The 15690-nt window shown below is 43.9% G+C and overlaps 1 protein-coding gene across 1 annotated transcript in view; it reads left to right on the top strand.

Annotated features, from left to right (window-relative positions):
* The window catches only part of LOC144932376 (contactin-associated protein-like 2), a 191768-nt gene that overhangs the window by 137399 nt on the left and 38679 nt on the right, over positions 1-15690 (top strand). Inside the window, exons 15-19 of the mRNA XM_078856353.1 lie at positions 1468-1595; positions 4114-4284; positions 5105-5323; positions 6128-6367; positions 7072-7380. Coding sequence (XP_078712479.1) covers positions 1468-1595; positions 4114-4284; positions 5105-5323; positions 6128-6367; positions 7072-7380 — 1067 coding nt within the window. The remainder of the gene's footprint in view (positions 1-1467; positions 1596-4113; positions 4285-5104; positions 5324-6127; positions 6368-7071; positions 7381-15690) is intronic.

Raw genomic sequence — 15690 nt, 5'->3', positions numbered from 1 at the left:
CTTTGGCTATAGTATCTGAGTAGCCATGTTTAAATATCCTCTGTGCAAGCAAATTAGAAATGTTTGAGCTAAGATAGCATATCAGTACGTAATTATATTCAGGATTTGTCTGCACGCCTGTGTGTGCGCATATTGAGGAGTGGTGGTGCAACGGTTAGCATACATCAATGCGAGTTCTATTCCCGCTCATGGCCAACACCAGTGATCATTATCTGGACTGGTTCTGGGCCTCCCTGAGGTTTATTCAGCCTCAAATGTGTAAACATCGCCACTCGAGAGACATGTGTAAACATCGCCACTCGGGAGACAAAGGTGGCCGGTCGTGGTGCTGTGTCGCCCTTCATAGGTGCTTGCTGACAGCGCTTGCCTCAAAAGTCTGTAAAGGCTACACGGGGGGGCTTTGTCCGTTCGGGTGGTTCTGAATGTTTAAATGTATGACTGTGAATTATCTACAACGAGGCAGTTGAGCAGGTTAATTGGCTCTTGCTCCCCGGGTCCCGGGGTAGGCTGGCAGTGGAAACAATGGGGCTACAAAAACATGTAAAAAAATGTCCCTGTGCAGCTGATAACATCGTCCGTGCAACACAGCTTATTGAATTGGGAATCAAACACTCCCAACATAATTAGTACTCTACCTGTCCAGAGAGTCCACAGCCATTCCTTTATTTTAATTGCATCGGCTTAAATGTGCAGTTAATGTGTGAAATTGAGTTATTTCAGCTTAGTAATTGGTGCTGTGATTCATTTAAAACTATAGATGCTATACTTATAAAAAATAAATATATCTTGCACTTAACAACACAATAATTTAATACCATATTGGGAAAAAGGTATTATTGCCCAGCAATTTATATTTCAAAAATATAATATTGCTTGTCAAATAGTACAGCGAAACTGCATGGGGAGCTAAGAGAAAAAAAACCAGACTTTTTGTATTTGATTATTATTCTGTAATTACACCCCACTCATTAAAACTGTACTTTTTTACAGTATTGTTGTTTATCATGGCCCTGTACTGAAGCGAAGCACAAGACAGGTCTTAGCCAAGTGCTGCCGTGTGAAGTGTGCTCCATTGCACGTGTAAGCTCCCTCTCCCACTGCGTTAATTTCTGCACCTGTGCTTTCCACAGGTAAACTGCACAGCTTTCAAAGGGTCGTGTCATGTTTTGGTCGGTAGGGATCCTTATTTTGTCTCTACAGAAGTGCAAGAAGTGCACAGAGTCGCTTTTCCTTGAGTGTCTATAGGTATGCAACAAAATCATAATATTGATGAGCGTTTGTGCGAGGTTAAATGTGCCTATTAATGTGGATCCCAGCCAGATAGAAAACTATGCCCTCATGTGACGGATATTGAACTTACAAAGACATGTATCACAATCCAAATAATAATTTTGTCTGCTCTTGTTTTAATATAACTATTACACACATACACACACAGTATGTAAAGCTGTGTTTTTTTTATTTCAGGAAAGAAGACTCGGGGCTTTTGGGATATAAACCCCATTTACCCGTTTTGCAACTGATCATCGGTGACATGAACAGGAGCGACTCAGAAGCCGCCTACCGAGTGGGACCACTGCGCTGTCACGGGGACAGTAAGCCATTGCCACTCATGAAAACCCTCTTATGAATCGACAACACGTTGCACGCACAAAGACAAAGATCCCCCGTATTGACTTTAACATACTGTTGGGGTAAGTGCTGTTAGCGAGCACCTATGAAGGCCGGCATGGCACACAGAGGGTGGGTGGCCAGCACGACTCCCGGCCGCCTTTGTTTTCATAATCCTGTTGTTTACACACCACATAGGTACTGAGTCGACCTAGGGGATGTCCAGGACCGGTTCAGATATTCGCCACTGTTTTTGGTCGTGAGCGAGAATCGAACTCGTTTCAATCAGTTCTTTGAGCAGTGCACTAACCACTGCTCCGCCGCTCCCCATGCGCATGCACACGGGGTGGGAAAGGGGGGGGGGTGCAGAAAAAGTTGAGCTCTTTTAGCTGCACGTTAAAATACCAAATACATTGATGCAAAACCTTTGCATCCTGAACAATGTCTCTATTTCAGAACATAGAATTGATGTGATTCTGTTCGATGCCGCCAAAGTAATTTAAATGCATCTTACATTCCAATGCCTGAGTCATAAGGTAGATACATTCCTACCGTTTCTGTCTGATGCTTTATGGAGCCTTTGGTGTAGAGCCAAAGGAATAGTCACCGACGCTTTATATTTCATCTATATATATAAAGGGAAATTTGTGAATGTGTCTGTTCGAAATGTTTAGCATACTTCCCGACATGCAACAAACTTGAAATTTGGCATATGGGTAGCTTGCAGACTGTACACAATGCAAAAAGTATAAAAATAGAGGTTTGTATTTGGAGGAGGGGGGGGCGCAATAATGCATATATTTTGCACGGCAAGTGAGCGGTGACGTCATGTATTAATCCAAGACAAGAATCCAAATCCCGGGCGAAGCCGGGTAGTAAAGCTAGTGTAATATATGAGCTCGTATGTATGCCTGCGTATTACCTATGCACCGAGTTTTTTGTTAAACATTTTGCACGTGTATTTTTTACAAAGCTATTTTAAAGTGTTATCATAGCAGCCACATCACAACACCTACTGTAATTTTAAATGTGAAATTGTGACAGTTTTTGTTTTGAACTCACACATCCACCTGTCTTATTAATAATTACAATATGCTATACAGAACTGAACTCTTAAAATCAGAGCAATTGTGATTGGCGTAAAAAGTAATTGCAAATATTGTCATCCAGAACAAGTTTTTTTATGCACAAGCCGTGCACTATATTTAGGCTGGATAGAATACCGTCATATCTGCTACAGAAAAGCCCCCCGACATGGATGCCTATCTAAAACCTGACTCCCACCACCATCCAGCCCAGAAGAATTCCCTCATCAAAACCCTACACCATAGGGCCCATTGCATCTCCGACCAGCACCACCTAGCCAGTGAAATGGAGCATGTCCACCAAGCCCTCAAGATGAATGGATATTCGGACCGCACAATCCGCAAAGCTGTCACCCCAACTTTGGGGAGAGAACCATCTGAGGACCTGATCAAAACCATCACCTTGCCATACATAGCAGGGGTTACCAAATGATTTCCAAAATCATGAACAAACACAAGATCCAGGTTCGATTCAACACAGTACAAAAATTCGTGATCTGATCCCATCTGTGAAGGATGTGATCCCGGTGTCTACAAACTAAGCAGTAGTTACATTGGGGAAACTAAACGACATGTCTCGGACTGTGTTCGTGAACACAAGGCAGATCTGAAACACGGTAGGACCAATACCTCGGCCATGGATGATCATTGGTTTAACACTGTGGGCTCACATGATATTGATTTTTTCAAGACGAAGGTACTATGCAAACCCACTGGCTATCATCAAATATTTTTCCATGAAGCCATCCAGATACACAAACACAGACATAATTTCCACCGAGAAGATGGGTACAAATTGAGCAATCATTGGAAGGACGTGATTAACCAGATAAAGTCTTAACTTGCTGGGATGTTTCCATCCTTCCTGACGATGTTAGCTGACTCTCTGAGTTGCATCACTAAGTTGGATGTCTTTGTATTGACAGACTGGATGTCCTACTCGATCTGCCACCGAAGCATCATTGACATGCTAATCTCTCACAATACAATGGCCACTTCCACAGCCTCAGGGAGACCATCTCTAGCCCCGTCTTCTTACCCTGAGGGGACTCCCATCTCAGGCCTATATAAGACCTTGTTTCAGTAGATTTCTCTCTCTCACCTGAAGACGATTGCCTGTGTTGCGATCGAAACATCCTGAGCTATTCTTTTTCTATCTACGTGACTTTACCGAAAGACCCAAAGAGTATCTGCTAAAGTGTTTGGTGACTGTTATGTGGCAGCCATCGATACACAACCACCATTGTATTCATTTCTTATCTTTGCAAATGCCCTGTGGATAATTTAATTGGGAAAATGCAAGGTTAGGTCACCTTTACAAAATGCATCTTGAATGATCTGTGTTGTTTGGGGTTTTGAAACCTCAGTTATTCCCACCCAGTTGTGTGAGCTGCTCTGTTGTGTGGCTCTGTCGCAGGGCACTTCTGGAACGCAGCATCCTTCAGCACCCACAGATCCTATTTGCACTTCCTGCCGGTCTATGCCGAGACAAGCCTCGACATCACGTTCCTTTTCAAAACGTCGGCTGAATCCGGAGTCTTTCTGGAGAACATGGGGACTCGTGATTTTATACGAGTGCAGCTCAAGTGTGAGCTGAGACGTTAACTACCTCGTGGGTTCGATCGCGAACTTGACTCCTGTATTTATGGAGTTTGCATGTTTTCCCTCCATATTTAGAAACATGGATTTTGAGTCTTTGGCTGCTATGCATCTCTACATAATAAGCCACTTTGTTGAGCTATCATTTGTGGCCACGTCACTTCTAAAAAAGAGCTATAGAGCTTAGTGGGCCTCACCTGGTAAAATACAAAATAGTTTCCTTGTTTTGTTTCGTTTAATAAATAACAGTTATAATGTGCTTTTCACAAAAAAATATCACATATCCAATCAATGTTTGATGTGTGAGAAACGGCCATGGTGTATTTTTCTGTTTTCTGTGTGAAAGCTGTACATTGTTTATTGCACAACAATCTATTTTGTCGTGCTGTTTGTTGCTGGATGATTGACATTTCGGGCCTGTTATCAGCAAATGTGTTGTACATCAGCAAATGTGTTTTACAAACTGTGTGCAAATGACTTCATCTATTGCTATCTGCTCGGCACAAAAAGGAGTAAAAATAATATATTTTTTATTCTACTTCGTTCACTTTAGGCCAATGACAAATAACAAAATTGCCCAACACTTCGTGTCTAGCGTTCATAACAAAAAAGTCTCCAAGATTATGAACCGCCAGAACACAATTAAGTTTTTCAACAGTAATATTTTTTCAGCTTACAATACCATCCACTGTGTACTCACGCATTGCATGCTTGCGGAATTCCAGCTGTTGTCTCTCCACTGATGGGGCAGCCCCCACTGGTGGTGTGTGTGTGTAATGCGCGATTGCATTGGCGTCCTGCTGCTGTAGCGCCGTACGAGGTGAGCTTCGGCTTTGACGTTGGGAACGGGCCGGTGGAGATGGTCGTGCGGTCAGGGCAGACACTCAACGACGAGGAGTGGCACGCAGTGAGCGTCGAGCGCAGCCTCAAGGAGGCGAGCGTGCGCGTCGATCGCCTGCCTCGGGTGGTGGCGTGGGTGCCTAGCCGTGGCCATGCTCATCTGCAGCTGAACAGCCAGCTTTACATCGGTACTTCGTGCACAGCTTTATATTACAATACTTGTTTTTACCCGGGAAAGCCTCGCCGAATCTCACGGCTCCTTTTCAGGAGGGTCCTGCCAAGTTTTCACAGTAGGGGGCAATTATTTAGAATCAGACTCTTTATTTCTTTGCCTTTTATATTTCAATTCAGTAATTTGCAGGTAATTTAGAAACTTGGCATATTTTAACCGTGACTTGTGCTTTGTGACCGTGTGCGAATTGTATATCTGCGTAGAAGCATGTATGTGCGTATGCATGTGTGCATTGTATATGGCTCATATTTGATTGCTGGTCATATACAGCACCAGTGGCAATTGGAGGTTGAACTTGGCTGGAATCTCTCCGAGTTTAATTCTACCTTGAATTAGTACTTGTTGTAGTGTACTGTGGTCAGCATCAGTATTTTCGAGATAAATGCAGCCAGGTGTTTTGATTATTAAACAACTGACTTGTGCGCCTTGCTCATGGACAATACCTGATGTAACAGTATGGACTGATGAGCTGACATGGTGCCTGGCAAAGACTGTGAAGGACAGGCAAAAGCAGAAAGAGTTGATTTTGATGATGATGGTAATGAATATTACCTTCTCCAGCCTACAAAGATAAAACGAAGGACACACAAGCAATGCAATGGATACCCAAAAGGAAGCCAATGTAGAGTTACCCATATGTTCTTGACTGGTACAGGAATTCTGTTATTTATTAAATCTCTAATCATATCCTTTGCCTATGATTCAAACCGCTGTGTTCAGCAGTGCTTCTGATGACCGTGTCGCATCCTGTCTTGTGTAGGCTCCTCCGTGTCCGGCTACAGCGGCTTCCTCGGCTGCGTCCGTTCGCTGCGAGTGAACGGCGTCATGCTGGACCTGGAGGAGCAGGCGCGGGTCACACCGGGGGTCAACCCGGGCTGCTCGGGCCACTGCCGCAGCTATGGGGCACTGTGCCGCAATGGAGGCCGCTGCGTGGAGCACTCGGTGGGCTACTCGTGCGACTGTTCCTCATCTCCCTACGACGGGCCGTTTTGCACCGCCGGTAAACAAAAGAGGCAGACAGTGTCAACTGAATCGGCTGAAGCATACTTGTCATCATCAGCCGTGATCAATCCACTGCCGGATGACAGCCTCCCCCAAGCCTTCACTATCTCTCACAATCGTGCGATACAACAAGCAACAACATAGGCACAAGCAAATCAAGCAAAGAATATGGCTTCAAGAAGCTCAAGGAGACCTGGATTCATATAAATATAGGGCTGCAACAAATATCACCTCAAATTCAAATCCTCATAAACATGTGGTCACCCATATAAACAATATTCAGACCCCATTCTGGTTCGCTTTTGAGATCCGATGAGACGGGTGATTGCAGATGTCATAGGCTGTGGAGCTACGTGATGGGCAGCAGAGGGTAGTGCAGGAAATAGATTGTTGTACTGGATGTCAATGCTCCCACATATATGCTCTCCACCTTTATCAACTCACTCTAAGCAATGTAATCAATTCGGATAAAATAACTTACATTACATTGGGAGGCCCTCATCTAGCAGTGGATTGACAAAGAGCTATAGATGTAAACGTAAACATTGTTGTAAGTATACTTCTTGACTGCAAATATAAGTACACTTTATGCTGACATAACTGTTCAGTAAGCATGATGCATCCTCAATACAATGTATGGAGAAACATTTTGATCCGAATTGTTATAACCTTAATATTTAGATTCCATATTCTACTTCTCAGAGGTTGGTGGATTTTTCGAAAGAGGAACCTGGGTGAGGTATGAGTTCCAGGATCCTCATAAGCTCTTGGCGTCCACCGGAAGTGACAAAGACACCTTGCCATTCGAGAGAGCCTCTGACATGCCAGTCAGGGAACCCAGCGGCGATCTCATATCTCCGAGAGTGCCCGTAAGCCTCGGGGAGCCTGCTGGTGACAGTGAGTCTGGAGAGATGGCGCTGTTTGGCTTCAGCACCAGAACGGCACCGGCAATGCTGCTGCACGTGAGCTCAAAATCAGGGAGCTGCCTAACGGTCACACTGCAAAGCAACGGTGAGCACGGCCAATGAGCCGGGGCGTCGCATCGATCTGTTATCGTTGCAGCTGTTTGTGTAATTTGCTGTGGCTGTGATAATTCACTATGTAACACAATTTTTGTTCCTGGGTAGTGTTGTATCTATGCCCTGTTTTCCAAAAATTAATATTAAGAATAATTAGGCCAAAAAAAAAATTTGTTTTTTTTATATCTATATATATTTTTTTTTATTAAATAATGGAAACAGCCCCTACTCCTCACAAGCACACCAGGAATCTGTGAAACGGGGAGGGCAATTAAACGGTAAGACTTCAGAGCACAGAGAGGTCAGAGACATCCAGATGGACAAAAGGTCGATGGCCTAACCTTCCCAAGACGTCTGGAGATGCACGGATATCGTGCAGAGCAGAGAAAACAACTGTTGCAACTCGCGTTTTCTTTAACGTTTTCCTTAACGAAAAGTAGAAACTTAACAAAAAGAATCAACCAGCCTACAATAGGGGCTTTTATTAGTAATCCCCTTATATTACTCGTATTCACCGCATATATATTATTTTGTATTGTATATTTCTATCTACATGACCTTACCAAAAACTAAAGAATACGAATTCCAGCTGTCAAGAAAGCTTAAGTGGAAACTTAGTTAAACTTAACCTCAGGACATTAAAATATAACTCAGAATAAAACACCAATCCCTGGAGACAAACGCATAACCAAACTTGGCAAAGCCCTCAAAATAATGATGTAACGAGGATCATTACGAATATTCATTAAACATAGACCGAATAATAACCACGATATACTAAGACCGAGGGAACTCATAAGAAATATCAAGAATAAATGTAACACACAGGACCACATAAATGTATTGCAAAAATTTCCTCAGCCACCTTTGTCTCCAATGGTCCGGCACAAACAGATGGCACCATAAATACTTAGGGGGTTAGAAAGGGTCACGAGGAGGGGTCGGGAGGCTGTCTGGTTTTTTTTTTGGTTTGTTGTTCCTCTCGCAAGAGATGCGCAGAGGGGGGGGGGGGGTTCACGTTTTTGAGTTTAAGCAAAAACACACAGAAGTCTGTGAGCAGTCTGGTTCGAGTCACGCTCACGTGACTCGGCTTGCGACGCGGATTTGCGAGGGAGGCTCATAAGGGAGACAGGGCGGAGGCTTGCCGAGGCATCAACAAACCATGGGTCGTGCCTCGAGGAGAGATGGAACGAAGTGGCGAGGTGTGGTTAAGTGCGAGTGAAGCTGGCAGCTGCACGAACAAAGGAAAGCACGAAGAAGAGAGAGTGACGAGTGACAACAAGCAATCAACCTGTAGAAAGGGCGGAAATCGCCAAGCGTCGACCAAGCGAGCATCGCAAAGGACGAGCAGCAGCGGATGAGCAACAAGAGCCATCGTTCATCGCCAGAGCGCTCCAAGCCCGTGAGCGCGCACAGCCGCGTCGTCCAGAGCCTGAGCCAACACAGCCTGAAGTAAGGGCGAGTGTCCGTGTGAAGCTGACAACGATCAAGGAGAGAGAGAGCGCACGAGCAGCACGACCCGGGCGTCACTGAGCATCGTGCCGACTCATCATCCAGCAGCGGATGAGCTGTGCGCTATCCGACGACGATATCATCACGCACCGCCGAAGGCGAGCATCGTGCCGACTCAACAATCATCCAGCATTGGAGAAGCCTGGAGCTGCCACCAAGAGAGAGAGAGCGCCATCGAATGCGCCGTGTTTGATACACACACACCGACCAACACCCAGTGAGAACAGACAAGACGTCCAGCAGCGACGACGGAATCATCGCGCACCACGTCGGCGAGCGTCGTGCCAACTCGCCATCCAGCAGCGGAGAGAGAGCGCACGAGCAGCACGACCCGGGCGTCACTGAGCGTCGTGCCGACTCGTCATCCAGCGGTGGAGGAGCTGCGCGCTATCCGACGACGGAATCATCGCGCGCCACGACGACGAGCGTCGTGCCGATACCACTCATCTAGCAGTGGAGAGAGAGAGCGCACGAGCAGCGCGAGCTCGCTGCAGCCACGCCCAAGCTAAAAGGAACCTCTCTGGTCGCTGGTGATATAACCCCTCCCCCACCCCACAAGCTAACGACACAACTCCCGGCTCTAAAAAAATAATTAATTTTACAAGGGGACAACGCACACACAACACGCACACGAATAAGACTTTCAAAAAGTTATCTTGTGTTTCAAAAAGGGTTGCCATTTCAAGGTGATGCGTTCAATATCAACTGATCGTGCAAAGCAGTTGCTGCCGTCGAGTTACATGAATAAGTGTTTTAGTCATTCATTTTCGTTAATTGCACAATCTTGCTCATGAATCTATTCACGTATGCTTTCGCCTTTGCATGTTAGAGTGTCATATGTTGTTTAGAATTAAAATTGCTTAACACCAAGTGTTCGAGGGCTTCTTTCCCAGTCCATGAAAAACTGTCTTCTTCTTGGTTCTTTCGGTAAAGTCACGTAGAAGGGAAGTAATAAAATAATAAAAATAAAACATAATAAAACAATTCTCACGACGTTTCGGCCACAACGCAAGCAGCCGTCCTCAGGCGAAGAATGAGAACATTATCAAGCTAGGAGCTTATATAGGTGTAGCGAGGAGGAGCGCCTTAACAAAAGAATGTGCATATGAAGAGGAATTTAGCATACCAATGGACAATGCGTAGGGGGTGGGCGGAGGGGTTTCAAAGTCCCATTATGCCCATGCATTATGCAGGATCAACAGCACCACGGGGGGGCGCAAGGAACAGCGTTAATAAAGGACAGGAATGTTAGTGATATGTAGCTGCATTTACCAAACAACCACGTAGAAAACCGAAGTGAAAACTACATTAAAAAAAAAAAAACTAAAATATAAACTGATACTTACTATACTCTACAATAAGCTGAGTTACTAACAACAAATAATAAAATTACAATTCTACGTCGTAAGAAGTATATAATATACTTCCATCTAAACTTTATTCTCTTAGCATATACAGTACTATATACTGCCATAGATAAACCCAACATTAAATTATATACTGTATTGCTGTAAACCACCCTATACTTTATACATTTTAATATAACACTATGTATTATTCAACTCACCCTAATGTGTATCGAAATGGTTTATTACGTCCTTCCAATGATTGCTAAGCCTGAATCCATCTTCTCGGTTAAAATTGTCTCTGTGTTTGTATATGTGGATCGCCTCATGAACGAATCTCTCATGATAGCCAGATGGCTTGCAGAGAACCTCCGTCTTGGAGAAGTCAATGTCATGTGAGCCCACTGAGTTGTAACAGTGGTCTGCCACGGCTGAGGTGTTTGTCCTACCGTGTTTTAGATCAGCTTTATGTTCACGAATGCGGTCTGAGACGTGTCGTTTGGTTTCCCCAATGTAACTGCTACCACAGAGGCAACTTAGTTTGTAGACGCCAGGGTACTGTATGTCTGGAATCACATCTTTTACAGATGGTACCAGATCACGGATTTTATGTACTGTGTTGAATCGGACCTGGATCTTGTGTTTAATCAGGATTTTGGAGATCTTTTTTGTGACCCCAGCAATGTAGGGTAAGGTGATGGTCTTGAAAGGCTCCTCAACAGGATCTTTCTTGATGGTTGGAGTGATGGCTTTGCGGATTGTGTAGTCGGAGTAACCATTAGCCTTAAGAGCTTGGCGTACGTGTTTGAGTTCACTGGAAATGTGTTCATGGTCGGAGATGCATTGGGCTCTATGATATAGAGTCTTGATGAGGGAATTCTTCTGGGATGGATGGTGGTGGGAATCCGGTTTTAGATAAGCATCCGTGTGGGTGGCTTTCCTGTAGACAGAGTGGCTCATTGAACCATCAGGTCTCCTTTTGATTAGGACATCCAAAAAGGGTAGCTTGCCATCATTTTCGACTTCCATGGTGAATCTGATGGCTGGGTGTATGGAATTGATGTGGTCGAGAAATTGGTCTAGAGCAGGCCGGCCATGTGGCCAGATGACAAAAGTGTCGTCTACGTACCTCTTCCATAAGGTCGGGCGTAGAGTGGCAGTCTGGATGGCGTCCATCTCAAATTTTTCCATGAAGATGTTGGCTACAACCGGAGATAGGGGGGAGCCCATTGTCTTATTCATAAGAACTGTAACCTGCGATGAGATATGAATTTGGAGACCTAACATAACATAAACACACTAAGATAATCAATAAATGTTTAATCAAAGATAATCGTTTATCCCGATTGATACAACTCTGGATAACGAAACTAAGCCTAGTTATCATAACTGCTCTCATTAACATAATCGCAAGCATCCGCATACAAGAATACGATTATACCCGCGATTATCATAATTTATGCATATAAGTATATACATTAGCATATTTCATGCGAATTGCAGATTTTTTGCAATTTTATTAATTATTATTATAAAAAAAATTTTAATCAAATTTCATAATCTGGCATATACAACATAATGGGTGGCATCGTCCGGGATCTCTCGCAGACAGTGTTTTGCATGGATGAAGGAACGAATCACTACGTGTTAACCAGAGTATTGTGATCTAACATTGCCTTGTGATTGTAAACGGGCGTAAAACTTAAAAAAAACGCACTCTGAGGTTAAACTCCAGAATAGCAGGTTGGAACAAATACAGTGGGATTAAGATAACATCATATCGAACCGATTGCATCCTGTGATAAACTGTGTTAGGGATACGCACTCTGAATAGAAAATAACAGAATAGCTCGAGTCAAACTGACTACATTCTGTGATACAATTGTTTTATATGCACTCCGAAAGGGAATGTCAAAGTAGCTCCTGCCACACTTGAGATGCTAGGATTAGGAGGAATTTTTGAATGGATTGCGGAATACTGGAAACTCGTATTAAAACGTACTGACCGGTCTGCTACAAAGCAGGGCAATCAGAGAGACACATGGGAAGGGAGCTGTATCGATGACGCTACGACATATCGAGAGGAACTAATCAACGAGGTAAAATGTCCCCACACCCTCGCAAGGGAGGAGGAATCAGGGCTCGCGACACCAGCGACACTCACAGACGTTGATCCACAGAATAAATATGAAAGTAATAGTACACCACACTCTTGGGCACGTGGACATAGTCCAGGGACAGATCGCACAAAAATGATGGGTATCGATCAAAATATCCTTGACAAAGAAAATCCCTCCCAAGTCGAGAGAAGGGATGGGGAGATACAGATGAAAATAAAAAAAGGGGGAACTGACAACCCCGAAGCTAGGGGGTGGCAAAATCGTAAAATAAAGTCACCAGGATATGCTCCACTAAGGCAGAGGCAAAAACTGCAGGTAATTGGCAACACTAGCGACACAGCCCAGACAGCTCACCAAAAAAATGCACGCCGCTAAAACACGCCCGACACAGCACACATCAAAGTGACCGCTCGTCTGACGATGACCAACTTTCGGAAGACTCTTTCGACAGTAAAACCCTTAAATTGATGGACAAAGCTCTCGTCAGAATTCCCGATTTTGACTCACACAATAAGAACAGGGATATACACACCCACATCGCAACAGTAGAAGAGGAGGCAATGATCAGAGGCCTGATGAGACGGGATGAGAAAGCGAGTCTGTTGAAATGGAGTTTACATGGACAATCTATACCATGGGTAAAGTCGCTACCATACAAGATTAGGAATGATTTCAAACAACTGAGCCTGGCAGTGATTCGGAAGTTTGGAGAATATTCGACACTCACTGAGGGTTTTGATTTAAAGCTTTCGTGACTGCAGGGATTCATCTTCTTGGTTCTTTCGGTAAAGTCACGTAGAAGGAAAGTAATAAAATAATAAAAATAAAACATAATAAAATGAAATAATGCTTGCGTTGTAGCCGAAACGTCGTGAGAATTATTTCATTTTATTATGTTTTATTTTTATTATTTTATTACTTCTCTTCTACGTGACTTTACCGAAAGAACCAAGAAGATGACTCACTGAGGGGTTTTATGCTGTAAAATCGATGACCCACGGCATGGACCAAGACCCACGTGACTACCTTTTACAATTTAAAAAAGCGTATTACGCAGGTGATGTGAATCGGTATCACTAAGGGGACCATATGTTCAAAATTATGTTTTTTGAATCCTTGAGCCCAGAGATTACAGAAAGTGTGAGAATGGTTTTGAACCCAGAAACAGCCTCCTTACACCGCATAGAGAGCAAGGCGTACATGGCATGGTTATACAGAGCTAAGAATCATAATTCGGATCCAGAACACAGGGAGAGGGATAATGATCCCAGCCTCTCAGAGAGGAATAAAAATCACCGAGCAGTCCCACAATGCAAAGAGGAGCGAACACGCACGCACATATGGCAAAATAACCCAGAGAGAGGTTGGCACACAAATGAGAGTGACACAAATTGGAGAAACAAGGGGCTAAAAATGTATGAGAATCGCAGGAGGTGGAGGTTAAGAGCAGAACCATATCAGCACTCCATGCCCCGACACACGCAAGGTCAAAATTACACACACAGATGGCAAGGTAACAATCCAGGAAAAAGGTGGCACATAAATCGGAGAAGCACGGGGCCAAAAATGTACGAGAATCGCAGGATGGGAGGTCAAACACAATCGGTCCAATTCCGACCGATTTCCCCACCGGCTATACCAGGAGGGAATAGAGAAACAAATAATAAGGAGAAACAAAATGGCTTAACTGAGACACAAAATGCGGCCCAAATACGTGATGAACCACACACAGTAATTGAGAGCGAGCTGCCCATACGCGCCCCACCCGCTGAGTGGAAGCTAAATCATGGCCCCATTGGAAAATGCAAGCAGGCTGCAAGTGACAAGGCGGACAAATACCGCCACGATCGGGAAACATTAAATGCATACGATGCGGTAGGAAACGCAAGCATTGCTCCCGTAAATGACGCGCAGATCGAACGCAAAAACATGACTGCAGTGAAGGGTGATCGGACAGTAGATAACAGACAGCAGAGACAAAGAGATAACCCGGAGCACACAGGAAAAACAGTGCAGCACGTCGCAGGATCGCGCGATGGTGGTGCAGGGAGATGGAACACAGAGACACGTCCTGAGGAATGCAGGCGTGAGCCTTTGAATGGAAAACATCCCAATGAAACAAAATATTACGTGGATCGGAGTGCTAAAATGGAGACGAATGTTCATGACATATCGGGAATGGTGTTGGAATCTAACACACTCGTAAAAACAAAGAGGGCAACATTACGAGGCACGGAATTGAATCGACACACTGACTCGGCAAATGTGCATGTAATCGTAGAGAGTGCAAGTGCCACTGACAACCAAGTGCCAAAATTGGTTGTGTGCGCGAGTTCTGGTTATGTGCAACACAATTTTACACCACACACTCCCACGACGCGAGGGAGTGATAGAGGAAATTACAAAAACGAACCTGAAAACCGTGATCGAAAGATTAAAGCGATAAGCACTACGAACCAAGTTAATGATGTTGGGAGATTGCATGAAAGAGTAAAGGGTTACTCTAAAATATCTGGCCATGAGAATATTGTTAATGGACAGGAAAAGGCTATAGACGAACCAAGTCTGAAGGACAGTGCGTGGGAGGCAGCATGTCCACATAAAACCAAAAGTGGCAAACCAGATGATAATAACTGGGTAAAAATTATGGCAAGGAGGTAACAGGAGGAAAATAACGCATAAATGTGTTCGAAACCACTACCTTGCGTTTCCCAGGAACTAAAAAAAATGTTTTTACAGTAGTTATGATGGATAAGAACCGATATAACATGTGGTATCGATGTTTAACATTTTGTTTTCTTTTCTTTGCTTATTTCAAATGTAACCATGCTAAGATTGTGATACGACGCGCGTGTTGGAATTTTTTTTTTTTTACAGCCGAAACACGAGGGCGGCTGATGGGTTCATAACAGAAAAAAGGGGCATTTACTTTGTTTAAAAATTCGCCAGTGGCCAAATCGACCACTAATAATTTTTAGAAGGGCGGATTGTTGTATCTATTCCCTGTTTTCCAAAAATTAATATTAAAAATAATTAGGCCAAAAAAAAAATTACTTTTTTTTATATCTATATATATATTTTTAATTAAATAATGGAAACAGCCCCTACTCCTCACAAGCACACCAGGAATCTGTGAAACGGGGAGGGCAATTAAACGGTAAGACTTCAGAGCACAGAGAGGTCAGAGACATCCAGATGGACAAAAGGTCGATGGCCTAACCTTCCCAAGACGTCTGGAGATGCACGGATATCGTGCAGAGCAGAGAAAAACAACTGTTGCAATTCGCGTTTTCTTTAACGTTTTCCTTAACGAAAAGTAGAAAC

Source organism: Lampetra fluviatilis, chromosome 1 (genome assembly GCF_964198595.1).
Source record: "Lampetra fluviatilis chromosome 1, kcLamFluv1.1, whole genome shotgun sequence".
Taxonomy (NCBI): domain Eukaryota; kingdom Metazoa; phylum Chordata; class Hyperoartia; order Petromyzontiformes; family Petromyzontidae; genus Lampetra; species Lampetra fluviatilis.
The sequence above is the reverse complement of the archived record's forward strand: the minus strand, read 5'-3'. Positions and strand labels throughout refer to the sequence as shown.